Raw genomic sequence first — 14,592 nt, forward strand, 5'->3', positions numbered from 1 at the left:
TTGGAACATACACATATTTATTCAGCGAGTAAGCGATCATCCCAGATGTACTTAACATAACTAATCATACGCACAAACAAACAAACAAACAAAAAAAAAGTGGAAATTACATACGCTAAGGATATAATAATAGTGCTTAAGCAGCTAGCGATAAGGCATCTTATGTATTACGATCGCGGGCTTATCGATATATATATAGTGTTTAAAAGTTTAGTGTTTAATATTTAGTATTTAGTATTTAGGTTACTCAATACAGATACAGATAGATGTATGCGGAACTGCCGGCTCTCTTTTGATCATATCACATGGGTGGGAGAATGGATGACTGGTGGTTGATGAGGATCAGGTGGACCAGGTGGACCAGGTGAACCAGGTGGAGTGCATCGAGCACTCCTAGAACCGAGTGTTGTCCGGCATCTTGCGAAAGTAGGCGATCTTGTCCTTGGGCACCCGGTACCCGTGCATCCAGCGACTTCCCTTTCGCAGCGATCCATCGATGCCGTCCTTCCAAACGCCCTGCGGCAGATAAACTAAAAACGGAAGACGAAACAATGTTTAATACACAATTAACCAAGTCTAATAGTGTTTTATTGGATTGGCACATATTGTCTGGTCTGTCCCATAAGCTAGATTTCAGTGCAAATTGATTGAAAATTAACCAAAATATTTTACAAATAAACCATCTCAAAATCGGATGTCTGTAAGAAAAGTTATGGATTTAAAACTGCAGGTTATTGGTCACTTTTCAGCAAAGCCATTTTTCGAAAATTTTGAAAGGGGTAACATCATTAAAATGACAAAAAATCGACCTGAAATTACAAAACAACTTTTGAATGCAGATTTTTAGAGAATTAAACTATAAACTCTTACAAATAAACCATTTCAAAATCGGATGTCTGTAAAAAAAGTTATGAAATTAAAACTGCAGGTTTTTGGTCACTTTTCAGCAAAGCCATTTTTCGAAAATTTTGAAAGGGGTAACATCATTAAAATGACAAAAAATCGACCAGAAATAACAAAATTACTTTTGAATGCAGATTTTTAGAGAATTTAACTATAATCTGTTACAAATAAACCATTTCAAAATCGGATGCCTAAAAGAAAAGTAATGAAATTAAAACTGCAGGTTTTTGGTCACTTTTCAGCAAAGCCATTTTTCGAAAATTTTGAAAAGGGTAACATCATTAAAATGACAAAAAATCGACCTGAAATTACAAAACAACTTTTGAATGCAGATTTTTAGAGAATTAAACTATAAACTCTTACAAATAAACCATTTCAAAATCGGATGTCTGTAAGAAAAGTTATGAAATTAAAACTGCAGGTTTTTGGTCACTTTTCAGCAAAGCCATTTTTCGAAAATTTCGAAAGGGGTAACATCATTAAAATGACAAAAAATCGACCTGAAATTACAAAACAACTTTTGAATGCAGATTTTTAGACTATAATCTGTTACAAATAAACCATTTCAAAATCGGATGTCTGTAAGAAAAGTTATGGAGTACGGTTCCTGGTTGAAAATAGTGACTCAGACTCACCCTCTCGCTCCTCGCGTCCAGCATGGAGGATGGGCGCCACGATGAGCTCCTCGCCGACGGAGAACTCGTCGCTGACGATGAGGCAGGCGGGGTCGTGGGGGTCCATCATCCAGAGCGGCCGGACCAGCGGCAGGCCCTCGTTCATGGAGGGACTGAGGTACTTCTTGAGCAGGGCGATCACAACCGTCTGGCGCACCTCCTTCAGCTCCTGGGCCACGCGGGTGACCAGGTCGCTGCGGTACTCGGACGGCAGGTGGCTGAACTGCATGGCCGGCATGAAGGTGGCCAGCTGGAGCCAGCGAATGAAGAGCTCCGGATCGGGCAGCGGTGGCTGGGCCATCGCATAGAAGGAGACCATTTTGGAGAGTGGCCGCTGCAGCAGATAGTCGCCGCCAATCACGCCGGGCAGCACAAAGGGATAGCCAATGACGCCATAGTTGAGCACAGCTCCCAGCGTTTCGCGCAAACCCTCCCACGTGGCATTCGCCGGCGGAGTGCTGAGGAAAGTGGGCGGCTTGGGCACCACGCTGGCCGTGGACACGGCCATCAAGCCGGCACCCTCCAAGCTGGCCGTGAACAACCTGGCATAGGTATCCGGATTGTCCAAAGTCTCCCGGCACTGGTAGTAGTGCGGTAGATTGTAGCCCGTGCCCAAGTCTAGGTAGAAACTCTGCACCCCGTACTCCTCCTTGAGGCGCTGCAGCTTCTCCAGCAGCCAGGGCACCGAGGCATTGTTCGTGATGTCCAGGACACCCGCACTGGAGCTGCTCTTGTACCTGGTCAAGGCGGGAATGCTGCGCTCCGAGTGCCTTTCGTAGATCAAGAGCTTGCGCCGCACAGCATCCTTGAAGTTGGCACTGTCCGTGCTGATGAAGGGCTGGATGGTGAGGACCACTTTGAAGCCCCGCCGGCGCAGCACATCGATGGTGTCCTTGAGGGTGGGAAACCGGGCCTTGTCCACCGTAAAGTCACCGATATTCTCCTGCCAGAACTCATTGATCAGTATGTGGCCCAGACCCATGGCAATGGCACTCTCCGAGTAGTCACAGATGGCCGTTTCGTTGAGCGATTCGGGTGTCTCGGCATGGGGTATCCGCCACACGGGCTCCTCCAGCAGCGAGTGCAGCACCTTGAACTCCTGCTCCTTGAGGCCATCCCACAGGCTCTGCTGGGTCATCAGCATGTGCAGGCTGCGCATGTCCTCGGTGGTGCAAATGCGGTAGTCCAACTGCGGCAGCGGGGTCAAATGGTTCACGAAGGTGAACTCATCGTTGGCCGCCCGCAGGCAGAAGCGATTCTCCGTCCGGTTGACACCCAGCTGCAGTGGCGTCCGCTCACTGACCTGCATGGCCACGCCAATCGAGTTGATGAAGTACCGCTTCACCCCGTTGCCAAACTGATGGATCTTGCTGTCGCCCGAGGCGTACGGCGCAAAGTCGAAGTTCGCATAGCTGAGGGACCATTCCTGACCCTTGGTGACCCCGCCGCCGAACCACAGGCCATTGTCGCGCTTCAGTTCGTAGCAATCGGTGGGCAGCAGGCCCGGCGTCAGGGCCTGCCACTGCAGCGTGTAGCACCTGAAGACGCCCTTGTCCTCGAAATTAAGATGCAGCCGGGCTATCCCGTTCCACTCGATGCACACGCTGCCATCACGGCGCCGATGGTCCTCCAGGCAGTGGAACGGTGCCGTGTCGAAGCCCAGCGTGGTGCCCAGCTGACCCGAGATCACCTCCTTGTCCTCGTGGCTCAGGATGCGGAAGATGCGGTCGTGCGAGTTGAACTTGATCTTCTGGAAGTAGCTCTTCGTCAGCACCTGCTGGTGGTAGGCCACATAGGCGTAGCCAATCTGCAAGAGGGGGTTTTAAATAAGCCAGTGATATCTATAAAAAGAACATATTTAAATGAATTAGCTGCTAAACAACCCAACACTTTCCAGTCTATAGATACTTACACCTACTTACACCTGTAGACTAAGGCCCTATTTTTAAGCCACATAAGTTTTATTTTGATAATTTCATTTAATTTAATAGGCATCTTATTGAGAAATTTGCTATACCCAATATTTAAAAACTCATGTAATATATAATACGTATGGAGTACAATTAACTAAAACCTTAACTATTTATATAGCTCATTAAAAAGCTGAGGTGTTAAGGTACTAAAGTGGTTTCTGGGAGGTTCATATATTTGAGTGAAGATGCTTTATCACCCAAGATTTATTGGGAAGTATCTATATACTTACACCTACGTTATATTATATGGTACTTTTTACCTTACCTAATTATAAAAAATTCTCTTAGCCATTTCTTAATATTAATATACCTTATGAAAAAACTGAGTGAGGTATTTAAGTACTGTAATATTATATATAATTTATTTTCGTTTTAGAATTTGCTTAATACCACTAAAGAAAATATATAAAATAAGAAAAATTCTATTGTGGCTGTTTAATCTTATATCTTAGATATCGCATTCAGCCCAGTGATTAAAAAATAATTATTTTGTTATGTATTTATTCCAATAATATAACTTAGATAGATTTGTTGGTTACAAGTTGTAAACGATTACTTTCTGATGTATAATACGCTAATGTCTTAACAAAGAAAAACAGAATTATTTTTAATTTTATTTATTTCTTACCAGGATCCCCGCAAAAATAAACTATGAATGAACTTTAAAGGAATTTCCCAATAGATAACTATATCTGAACATAAAGTTCGTTTATGCCATGTGATTTTGGGTAAAAGCCTTGTCAAAGTGTCAAACAAAATTAAAAGCGATGTGATAAACTGTATAAAAGGGAGCTTAAATCATCAAATTACATTTTTGAGAGCCCATAAAACCCATTTGGACATGAGTTGAAATTACTATCTAAATGAAAAAAAAACTTGTATCTTGCAAAGCCAGTTCAATGCCTTCAGTATGCTGTGACAAGCTTAAATCAGCCACGAAAATATTAAGTCGTCGTCTTATTTGTACTAGAAGTTCTTCCATTGGTTTCCGTCTCTTGAAACTAATATAAAGTTTACTATTGAAAAACACTCTTATGTTTATGATCTCCGACTGGTGCTAATCACTCATTATGCTAGTGATCTGAATTCACTGGGTGAATGATGATTGAGTGAACAAATAGCTGGAACTGATTTTTAACCTGCTTACCAGAAATATGATCATGAAAAACATTATGATGACGAATATCTTGATTTTGTAGTCCTTTGTCTCCCGCTTCTTTTTTCTTATCAGCTGTGGGAAGGCCTTGGTAGATAAACATGGTAGTTGTTATTACAAATTGACCTTTGAACTTTTGACTATCAAACGGCCACACTCACCTGCATCTTCTCGCGAAGCAAACTGGCCAACGAATTGACGCTGGTGATGGAGGCCTGGTTGGAGGCCACACTGTGGCTATCGAAGTCACTGGCCAACATCTCCTTGCTGTTTAACCGCAACGCGGGCAGGGGGGCAATCGAGGCACGTCTCCGACTGCGGAAACGATCGCTGCAATAATATAGTAGTTTTACATAAGTAAATAAAGACAATTTAATCATGTTACTATATTGTACTTTTAAAATAAGCTATAACTTTTAGCAATACAAGATTATAAATAAGTTATATTCAATTAAATCTTAACTACTTTAATATTTCTAAAATTATTTTCATTAGGTTTTTGAAATATTCTCTAAATATTAAATAGTCTACTTCATAAAATTTTTTTTTGCTTTTAAGAAAATTTTACACTAAAATTTAAGGTTTGATTTATGTACCTTAACAATGTTGTACCTAATAATTGCTCTTTTAAATAAACAAGATATATATGTAATTGTAAATTGACATAGAGTGTTTATACATTTTGTTGTACTGAAATCATAAAAAACTGAAGAAGACCTACGCTTGTTGTCTCTTTGACATACTCCTATATATACCTACATAAAGTACAAGTGTAGCAGTGATAAGACATTGATTTATTTAGTAGCCCGATAAGTAAAGCTGTCGTATATATTCCTATGTCGGATGATGCATTGCACATGGCAAAAATATCAATATGAATTAAAACAAAAATAAAAATACTAGTATTTTATGGATATCAAAATATCAGATATATTTTAGCAAAATACTTATTTAGCTAGATATTTTGAGATTGTAACAAGTTGACATTTATTTACTTTATAATGATTCTAATTAAAGCTTATAAAAAATCAAAAAATTAAACTTTTTACAATATTTAGATTCACCTATTCACCTTCCTTACGAATTTGCAAAGATGAAATTATTTCCTTTTTTTTGTGCTGAAGTTGCAACATGTCGAAATCGTATTAAGATTAACCTGTGGAAACATTATAGAAACGAGTAGATGCAACTAGATGAATCGTAGATAATGGACCCTGAACTTGCAACGCAATGGGGGCCAGCTTATCGCCCTTATCGGGGACGGAAGACAGTCGTTAAGCTATTTCTCGGGGCCCCGAAGTAATTTTTGTTTGCATAACACACACACTTTTTGCTCTGTTCCGTCTGTATGCAAATCGCGCGTAAACAAATCGCACAACCAAAAAAACGGCAACACGAAACACGAAAATCTGGGCAGCTGATATTGGTGCTCTATAATTATATATACATAGTATGTGAAGTATACATACTTGCTTGGCCTGATTTATTTGCAGTTGATAAGCGGCTTGGCAGCTCTCAAAGTCGCAAACACTCCCCGAAGCCTATAGCCGATATATATACACCATATATGGTATTATAGTTTTATACATATAATTGCATCTCTCGAGATTCAGATACTCCCCACTGGCATGCGGATATGCTATCACGCCCAATCACAGTCATCAACTGAGCCGAGATCCGTTTATGTCGCCATAGCCCAGCCATAGAAACAGATACAGATACAGATACAGATACAGCTACATATAAAGATTCAGATAGAGCTCCAGATCTGTAGAGTCCGTGTCGTCGGAGCTTCCTCCAAATTAACTTATCATCGGCGAACAGATTGGAGACCCGTCAGCTTCTCCGCCCGTAATGTGCTTAAGCACTTAAATTGGCCTCATCGCGTGTGTGTGCCGACAAAAGCTGTATGACACTGTACTTTGGAGAAATCTTGGGGCGATCCATATGTGATTTTGGGTATTACTTTGATGCCCTTTCTATCTTCAGGAAAAAGAAAAGACACAAGACTTTGAAAACGCCTGATTTTTTGTTGAATAATAATTATATCCATATCCATATGTGATTTTATGTAGTACTGAAGGGGAAATTAACTCTATATCTTAAGGAAAAACAAAAAGGATGAATCACAAATGATTTTTAGTATTGTATTAAAAATTTGTACCAAAAAAATATACCTTTATGTAAAAAAGTGAAGTGGAACGTTGAAGTTGCCATGCTGATTTGTAATCAATTGAAAACTTATATTGCAATTACTGATAAAAGATCCCTTGACCAAAATTATTGTAAGCACTTAAAACAGCTAGTTTTAACTACTTCAAATTACTATGAAACCAGATAATAAATCGTAAATTAATTATATGCAGTGTCAATAAATCAATTCTTTCAGGGGGATTTTCATTTAAATTAAATTACATCTTTAAAATATGCTTAATGATTCAAGGGAATGCCCATTATAAAACCACACGGAAAATGTTTTGATTTAAACACATCCGACTGATTCTACATTTATATTATTTAAAGCATCCAAACAACAATAATTTTTGTGTCTAATATGAAAATTTGCTGGTTAAAAATAATAATAATAATAAGCATTTTACATTTTTGTTTAGTTTATTTATGACTTTAATTTGAAGTGCAAACAAAGCTTTCAGATAAAAATATTATAAATACTTGTTAAAAAAACTAAATATACCCCAGACCTAAAAGAAATGTATATTGCGGTTTTCTTTCAAAATAGATATTGTTTTGCCTGCTTTCAAATAGCAGTGTAATTGTTTTGGGATTTATCACTTTATTAATAACTGTTATTCGACCAACACTTGCCAGTTACCAAATGGGTAATCATAGGAATTCATAGCACAACTCAATTTAAATTGCCGAGGCGGGGAAAAATCGAATGAAAATCGTAATGAAATTTACATGGAAGTGGGCAGTAGCTGTAACCCATATAATAAAATGGTATGGGGGGGTGGGGGTTAAAAATCGGGCGTTAATATGGGGGGAATGTAGGGAAAGGCACGTTCCATTCAAAAGACGACGCCACAATTGAATTACTGTCGTTCGGAGACAAAAGGCAGCGACTTTCAATTAATTAATCTAATTGCCCGATGAATCAAATGGCAAATGTGCCGAATGACAGCGTGAGCTATGATTCAAGCATCTCGATTCGGGATGGTAAATGGCAAAGAATGGAGGTATCCTGTCGGCAATCTTTTATCTTCAAGGATCTAAAGAGCGGCCATTTAGGCTAATCATCATTATCACGGATTGACTCATTATCTATTTAACACAAATTGTTTGGCACGAACACTTTGTTTGGCATATCAACGATGAGAGAACAATTTGTAATTTGTAATCATATAAAGTGTTATTGTAATTCTTACAAATACTTAGGAACCTACAAAAAAAAAATAAAACACAAAATAAAATAAATCGCTTTAATTAACTATAAGTTCCTAGCTTGTAAATAATTAAAATCCTTCATTAATTAATATTTCAATATTAAACCATAAATTAATAAAAAAAAGAAAAGGTAACTATTAAATGGATATTTATAGATGCCAAATATATTAATATATATGTGAATGAATTTGTTCATATAGAATAAAAATGCTATGAATTTAAAACCTTAATGAGTAATGTAATAACACTGGTAAAAACAAAAAACGTAGCAAATACAAATACTCTTTACTCAATTTAAATTATTAAATTATTATTAAAATATATAATAATATTGAATCATGCAATTTTATATGCAATTAATACAATGATTTAATTTATTTTCAATATTAAACAGAAAATGTTGAATGCAATAGTCAGATATATATATTTACTATTCCATTTTTATCACATTAATACATTGTAACTGGCTAAAATGTATGCCTATAATTTGTGTCTACAATTTATGTCTCTAGTTTATGTCTTTAGTTTATGTATATAATTTAGTTTATAATTTGTGTAATCAGGACATATATAGTATGTATAGGTAGGCTAACTACTCACCGGTGAACTGGTCTTCTGGCGTTCCCGAACTCGTCATCGCTGTCATCGTTGGCGTTGGCGAAATTGATGGCCGTACCGCTGACAACCTTATCCGTATCCGGCGTATTCGCCGATGTCGTTGGCGCCGTAATGCCCGGAGTAACCGGAGTAGTCGGAGTGCCCGGAGTGCCCGGAGTTCCATCGTCGGCTATCTGAAAAACAGGAATTTATATAGCCAATAGTCACTATTTGGTTTTCTTATTTAATTTGTTTTTTTTTTGTTACACTATATAGACAAAGCAAACAGCAAGCAATTGTAACTGAAAAAGTGTGGGGTTTTGGAAGGGGGCATACTGGATGGGCTTTTGGCACCTGCCTACCTTGAGTGCAATTAGCACGAAGGCGTCACCGCAGAGAACCCACCTCAAGGTTCTTCAATATAACCGCAAATAATATCAAGCATTTGAATACTATATTTAGCTGCAAGCCACACTTAGTACCTGCCTTATCCTTATCCTTATCCAAATCCGCACTGATATCCAGTATAATGTCGTTGTCTATGTCTATATCCCTATCGGGAGACTGATCTTCACTAGAAACACTCGACAGGATATAGCGGGTGTTGGGTGAGCTCATTTTTGGCACTCAATAATTATATCACACAATGTTTGTATTTTTTGCACTTATTTTTTTTAAACTAAACTATCATGTTTTTAAAATTCCGTTTCTAAAAGTAAGTTATTTACTAGAAAAAAAAGTAAAGTGCTTGAAAACTTAGTTTTTATTATAAAATTGTACAACAACACTTAAAAATTATTAAAATTGTAAAATAATTTATAAAGATTATTATTTAAATCTGTTACACTAATAATAATATTGTCCGAATAAATTTGCATTTAACACACTTTTTTATTATAATAAAAAAACACAATTATCTGGAAAATTCTTTATTTTGTTCAGTGTGGCCGAAAAAAACAGAATATAGAGCACCGATCCGAACGCTATTAATGCCGCGATCGTACTGTTAACCGTTGATAATTGTCGGATTGCTATTGCCTGTATATTGTTTTTGAAGCCTCAATTTATGCGTTTTAATCGCTCTGCCTCTGTTACCGCCTCTGCCGCTGTCGCAGTCGCAGTCGAAGTCGGCAGCGCAGTCAGAGTGGAGAGTTGAGTGGAAATATTGACACCCACACTCAGAATAACGCTAGCCAAGTTGACTCGACTCGAAAGCCAGGCAAAAAACCAAGTGAAAAACCAAGCGAAAACCCGCGAGTGAGAGAGAATTTGATTTTGATAGAATTACCCGGCAGTCGTAAATTAATTGTGGCTAGCCTGATTGGTTATGTAGTATGGCTTTTGCTTTTTAGCGCCGAGCGGTGGCGCTCGATTTAGCCTTTAATATTGTCGGCTGGCCGCAAATAGATACACTGTGAAAAGGGCAAATTAAAAAAGGTGCAAATCAATTTTTAAATAAAAATTTGTGTTAAATGTAATTTTGTTAAGGAATCAACCTAATTAAAAAAATTATAGTATAAAGAGTTTAAAAAGTTATTTTTGAATCTCTAAGATATTACAAAATACGAAATACGTTATAGGAAAATGACTAATGAATAATCATTGATTTTATTGATTTCTAAAAAGGCAAATCAATTTTTCAGTGCAAGTAACTGTTTTTCAAGTGTCACGAATTTCTCAAAATTTTCGCATCGCATCTGATGATGCTTTCTTTACAGGTGTGCTCCCATTCTGTAACCGGTCGAAAGATACGTTAACTGAATCGCTTTATATCCAGCTAGCACCCGTTTCGAGTTGATTTTGGACGGCTTACTTTAATCAACACATGAAAAAGTCTTAATCAAACAAAAATATGTATTATCTTTTTTAAAAACTGTGAGCAAAAAATATGTTAAACATTAAAAATTAAACATTGTCGCAGCTAAATGCTATAATTTTATATTCTACGTCTTAAAATCAAGTTTGACAATTATTTGAAACCAAATCGATATTTAGGCAAATTCTAACTAATAGTTTTCTATAATTTAAAAGCATATTTATGAAATTTTTGGTGTTTTTATTATAAAAGAAACAAATAGTAAGTCAGGAAAGTCAATTGAAGTATTTTTAACACACAATTATTATTAAATTGTATTATCTTTTCATGTTGTTGAACATTATTTACCAACCTAATTAAATTGAGTGAAAATGGCGTTTTGATGAAAAACCATTGCATACTTGCAGGCAGCAGCAGCAAAGACCACACTGCGTATGTGTGATTTAACTTTGGGTGACAACTGATTGCTTAGGTAAATCACACATACGCCGCATTGGCCGGACCACGCCCCCTCCGCCCGCCCGACGGCTTATTTGCAGCTCCATGATTAGCGCAAGTCATACATCTCTTCTTTCTGACATCAGTAATGAGTTTGAGTGCTAACTCATCAAAAATAATAGACATAATCTCCCACGGCAAAAATATGGGATGCGCTAAAAACTCAAGTTGGATATTCTAGTTGGGGTGGGGCCGGACTAATTAAAATATTTGTGGGAAAGATCAGTAATTAAAACATAATTGCATCACTGCTTTCAATGTGTAAACATTTTTTTATACCACAAAGATATAGGTATTTTATTGTGAAAGACCAATAAACATGTTTTAACTTCGAACGCGTCTTAATTTTGCACTAAATTAAATTGTTTCAGATAATAAAATCTTATTTATGCTAATTTCAAAACGATTTGGAAGCTATTAATTCGTATTTGGAGCTCTATGCATATATTAATGGAGATTTCATTTGATATATTATAATTTTCAATAGATATTTAATGGGCTTTTTGGAAATATGGTAATAATTTAGATTGTGAGCAAGTTTTTAAAATGTATTTGATTGCTTGGGATATATTTTAAAATAAAATAAATTGTTTTGTTCTTTGTGGTTAACCAAAACATTTCAAGCCCTTAAAATACATTATCAAAAATGAAAACGATTTATTAATACCCATTATTGAAAAGGGGTTATTATATCGTACAACTAAAGTGCTAAAATAATGGTGCCCATTTGTACCTTAGGACCATCATGTGACTATTAACTGGATTTCGGGTGTTTTGTCACATGTGGATTGCTTGCCAACTTCGTATAATTAAAGCTCAATTAACGGTTGGATATTATTTTGGGGAATTTGGCTGTAAGCCAGCGAGAATCGCCGACAGCGAGAATCGCCGACTGACTAGAGGCGATGACGCTTCGCTTAATTACGCATTGTATTTTAATTTTGAATGGGGCTCAACTGCTTAACTGGTTTGCTGCAATTATAAATTTAAAAAACAAAATCAACAAAAAAATTCAAGATCACTTTAGCTGCATCGCTTTAGTGAACGAACTATAAGATTCCCTATTAAATTAAGGTGGATATTTAAAATCAAATAAGTTTTATATAAAACAAATAGTGTGACTGGCAAAATCTTTTATTTCTTTATAAAATATGTTTAAAAATTAAAAAAAAATGGGTATATGTTTTCAACTTGTACTCCATGTGAGTTTAAAAGTGTACATGTTCAATATGAGTTTACGTATGCGTCTATTTTGTAAAATGAATTATTGGCAATATTTTAGGGTTTACATATCCAATTCAATATATGTACATTTAATATCAAGCTCTTCCAGTTTTAAAAATGTGTATGAAGGTTAACTTTTATACGAGTACAACTTCCCAGCTTTAAAATTAAAACATAATTAGACATTTTTCAAATAAAATTGTATGACATATGAATTTATATATTCCCATATTTATAAAATATGTTTTATGTTTATAAGTTTATGTTTTTCAGAGAAAATTCCATTTTCCCAATAATTCCATATGAAAGGTTTCGAGTTTTCAAAATACAAAATAGCTTCCAAAACAAAAATTTCAAATTAAACTTTTAAACAAATTAACTTTTTATATGGACCAGTATTTAAGCTACCAAAAAGGCTTCTAAAACAAAAAATTAAAATCCATATAAAATGTTAACTTTTTATATGGTTCGGGGAGAGATTTCAATTTCATACTTAAGAGCACATTTGATAAAACTCACAATCTCCTCATGCAGGGCATCCTGTGGCTGCATCTGATGTCGCAGACGCAGTGCCTCCAGGTCCAGGGCATTGATGCCCGATGGCATCGAAATCGAATTCCGCCGCAGTCCGGGGGCGAAGGCCTCTGGTGAGGGCGTGGCCGATTCCGGTTCCGTGTCCTTTTCGTTGATTACTTTCAGCAGCGGGAGCTCCACATTGCGTCGCTCGCTGAGGGACTGCTTCCTGGCCATTGAACCCAGGAATGGTTTCTCCTCCGGCACTTGGGCGCCCCACTCCCGTTCCCGTTCCCGTTCATCCTCATCCGTATCCGCGTCCGCGAAGGCCAATTCCGGATGCTGGCCATTGAGCGCCTGCGCGGCTCCCGATTGCGAGGGCGATTGCGATTGCGATGGCGAGGAGTAAGCCATTTCCAGCGGCTGCGTTCCAGACGCGATCGCGTTCCACTGGCGAATGAAAGGGTTGAGCGCCAACCGGAACCCAAAATCGCCAGCAGAGCGAAAGAGAGCGATAGAGAGAGATGAGAGGGATAGGAGAGGGAGAGGATTCGATTGCCATCGCTGTGTTTACCTTTAATCAGCGCTTATCATCGGTCAGCGATAATCGCACACCGACCAAAAAAGGGTATCAAAATAATCCTATTTTTAGATTGATCAATTATTATTTATATATATATTGTAATAAAAAAAAATCAACTAATGATTTAAACCAAAAAAAAATTCTCTTAGCAAAAGCAAACGTTATAACTTTTGATTTTCGTTTAAAAAATAACAAGCTAATTATAACGACAATCAATAAATTTAAAATGTTAATATTTGTGAAAAAAAATTCACATGTAAATAGAGTTTTTCTTAAAAATTTAAAGACTTTTAAGCTGATTGTTAATTTCAAAAAAAAAATGTCCCTTTATAAAAGACCTTTTTTATAACTAGGAAGGAAGTTGTTTAAGTTTTTTACTAAATTCTAAAAAATATAAACATATTTAAATACATAATGTACAAAGCACTTCCCTCAAAAAAGATTAAACTGTGATGCTTAGCTTAGAAAGGAAGTACACTTCAATAAAAAGTAGATAATTCTTTAGAACTCCATAATTCTTAATTTCAAAGCGTAGTTTTTAATCGCAGTGCACCGGGTACGTAGACATGTCTGATCCACATCCCAACACCCCCCTTGACTGCTTTTTCTCTTTTGTGAAACCTTTCCTGTCGCTGCTGTTTGAACTCCGCAACTGCCCTCTTATTGATTCAGTTAATTAAATTCGCTTCTCAGCCATAAGCCCATTTCGTTGATCGCATTTGTTTGCCTAGCTAATTAGGCGTAATCTCGCCGTGGCTCTCATTCGCACTCGCGACCGCTCCTCCCCGTAGAATTATCGACCTTGTTTCAGCAATAAGCGTACACAACAAACAAAAATCAATCGCAAAATTAATCAACGGACAAAGTCAAGAGCTAAAACTCGTTCGTTCGTCTGCCGATTCGATCAATTCAATCGAGCAACGCTAGCGGTCGGTTTTTTCTTGATAATTACATGTGTTACCTGATAAGGTAAACAAAACCAACCCACCCACCCAGAACCCCCTCACACCCCCCGTCCTTGTTCCTGTCCCCTTTCCACGATAAACATCCCCTTCTGCTCGGAATAATAATACTAATTCGCAATATTGTTTAACAAATTGCACCCATAAATTCTCCCGAAGTGGGCAAATATTTGACGATTGAGCTATATTTATGATTAACGCATTAATAAAGAGAAGAAGAGGAAAAACTGGAATATATAGAAAAGGTGAACGTTTCCGGTTTAGTTAGTTACTTCAAGAAAAATTCTT

The 14,592-nt window shown here is 37.2% G+C and overlaps 1 protein-coding gene across 4 annotated transcripts; it reads right to left on the reverse strand.

The window, feature by feature from the left end:
- LOC108149875 (myogenesis-regulating glycosidase) lies at positions 1–13,222 on the reverse strand. 4 transcript variants are annotated; one of them, XM_017277764.2, is made up of 6 exons: positions 12,766–13,222; positions 8,712–8,902; positions 4,868–5,036; positions 4,698–4,793; positions 1,539–3,384; positions 1–530 (listed from the first exon to the last, which is right to left on the reverse strand). In XM_017277764.2, exons 1-6 carry the CDS (start codon positions 13,171–13,173, stop codon positions 394–396), a joined length of 2,847 nt encoding a protein of 948 aa, XP_017133253.1. In that variant the 5' UTR covers positions 13,174–13,222; the 3' UTR covers positions 1–393. The 4 variants fall into 4 exon arrangements, with proteins under 4 accessions (XP_017133253.1, XP_017133255.1, XP_017133256.1 ...); XM_017277766.2 differs by lacking the exon at positions 12,766–13,222 and adding an exon at positions 9,195–9,428; XM_017277765.2 differs by lacking the exon at positions 1–530 and adding an exon at positions 1,429–1,482.
- Positions 13,223–14,592: the final 1,370 nt, after the last annotated feature.

This window comes from Drosophila elegans, unplaced genomic scaffold (genome assembly GCF_018152505.1).
Source record: "Drosophila elegans isolate 14027-0461.03 unplaced genomic scaffold, ASM1815250v1 contig_149, whole genome shotgun sequence".
Classification (NCBI taxonomy): Eukaryota; Metazoa; Arthropoda; class Insecta; order Diptera; family Drosophilidae; genus Drosophila; species Drosophila elegans.

Coding starts and splice junctions, on each gene's coding strand:
- LOC108149875 (XM_017277764.2), bottom strand. CDS start 13,173: ATGGCTTACTCCTCGCCATCGCAATCGCAATCGCCCTCGCAATCGGGA. Junction 5,037..8,711: donor GCCAGAAGACCAGTTCACCG/GTGAGTAGTTAG, acceptor ATATTATTGCAG/CGATCGTTTCCGCAGTCGGA. Junction 4,794..4,867: donor TGCTTCGCGAGAAGATGCAG/GTGAGTGTGGCC, acceptor TTATCTACCAAG/GCCTTCCCACAGCTGATAAG.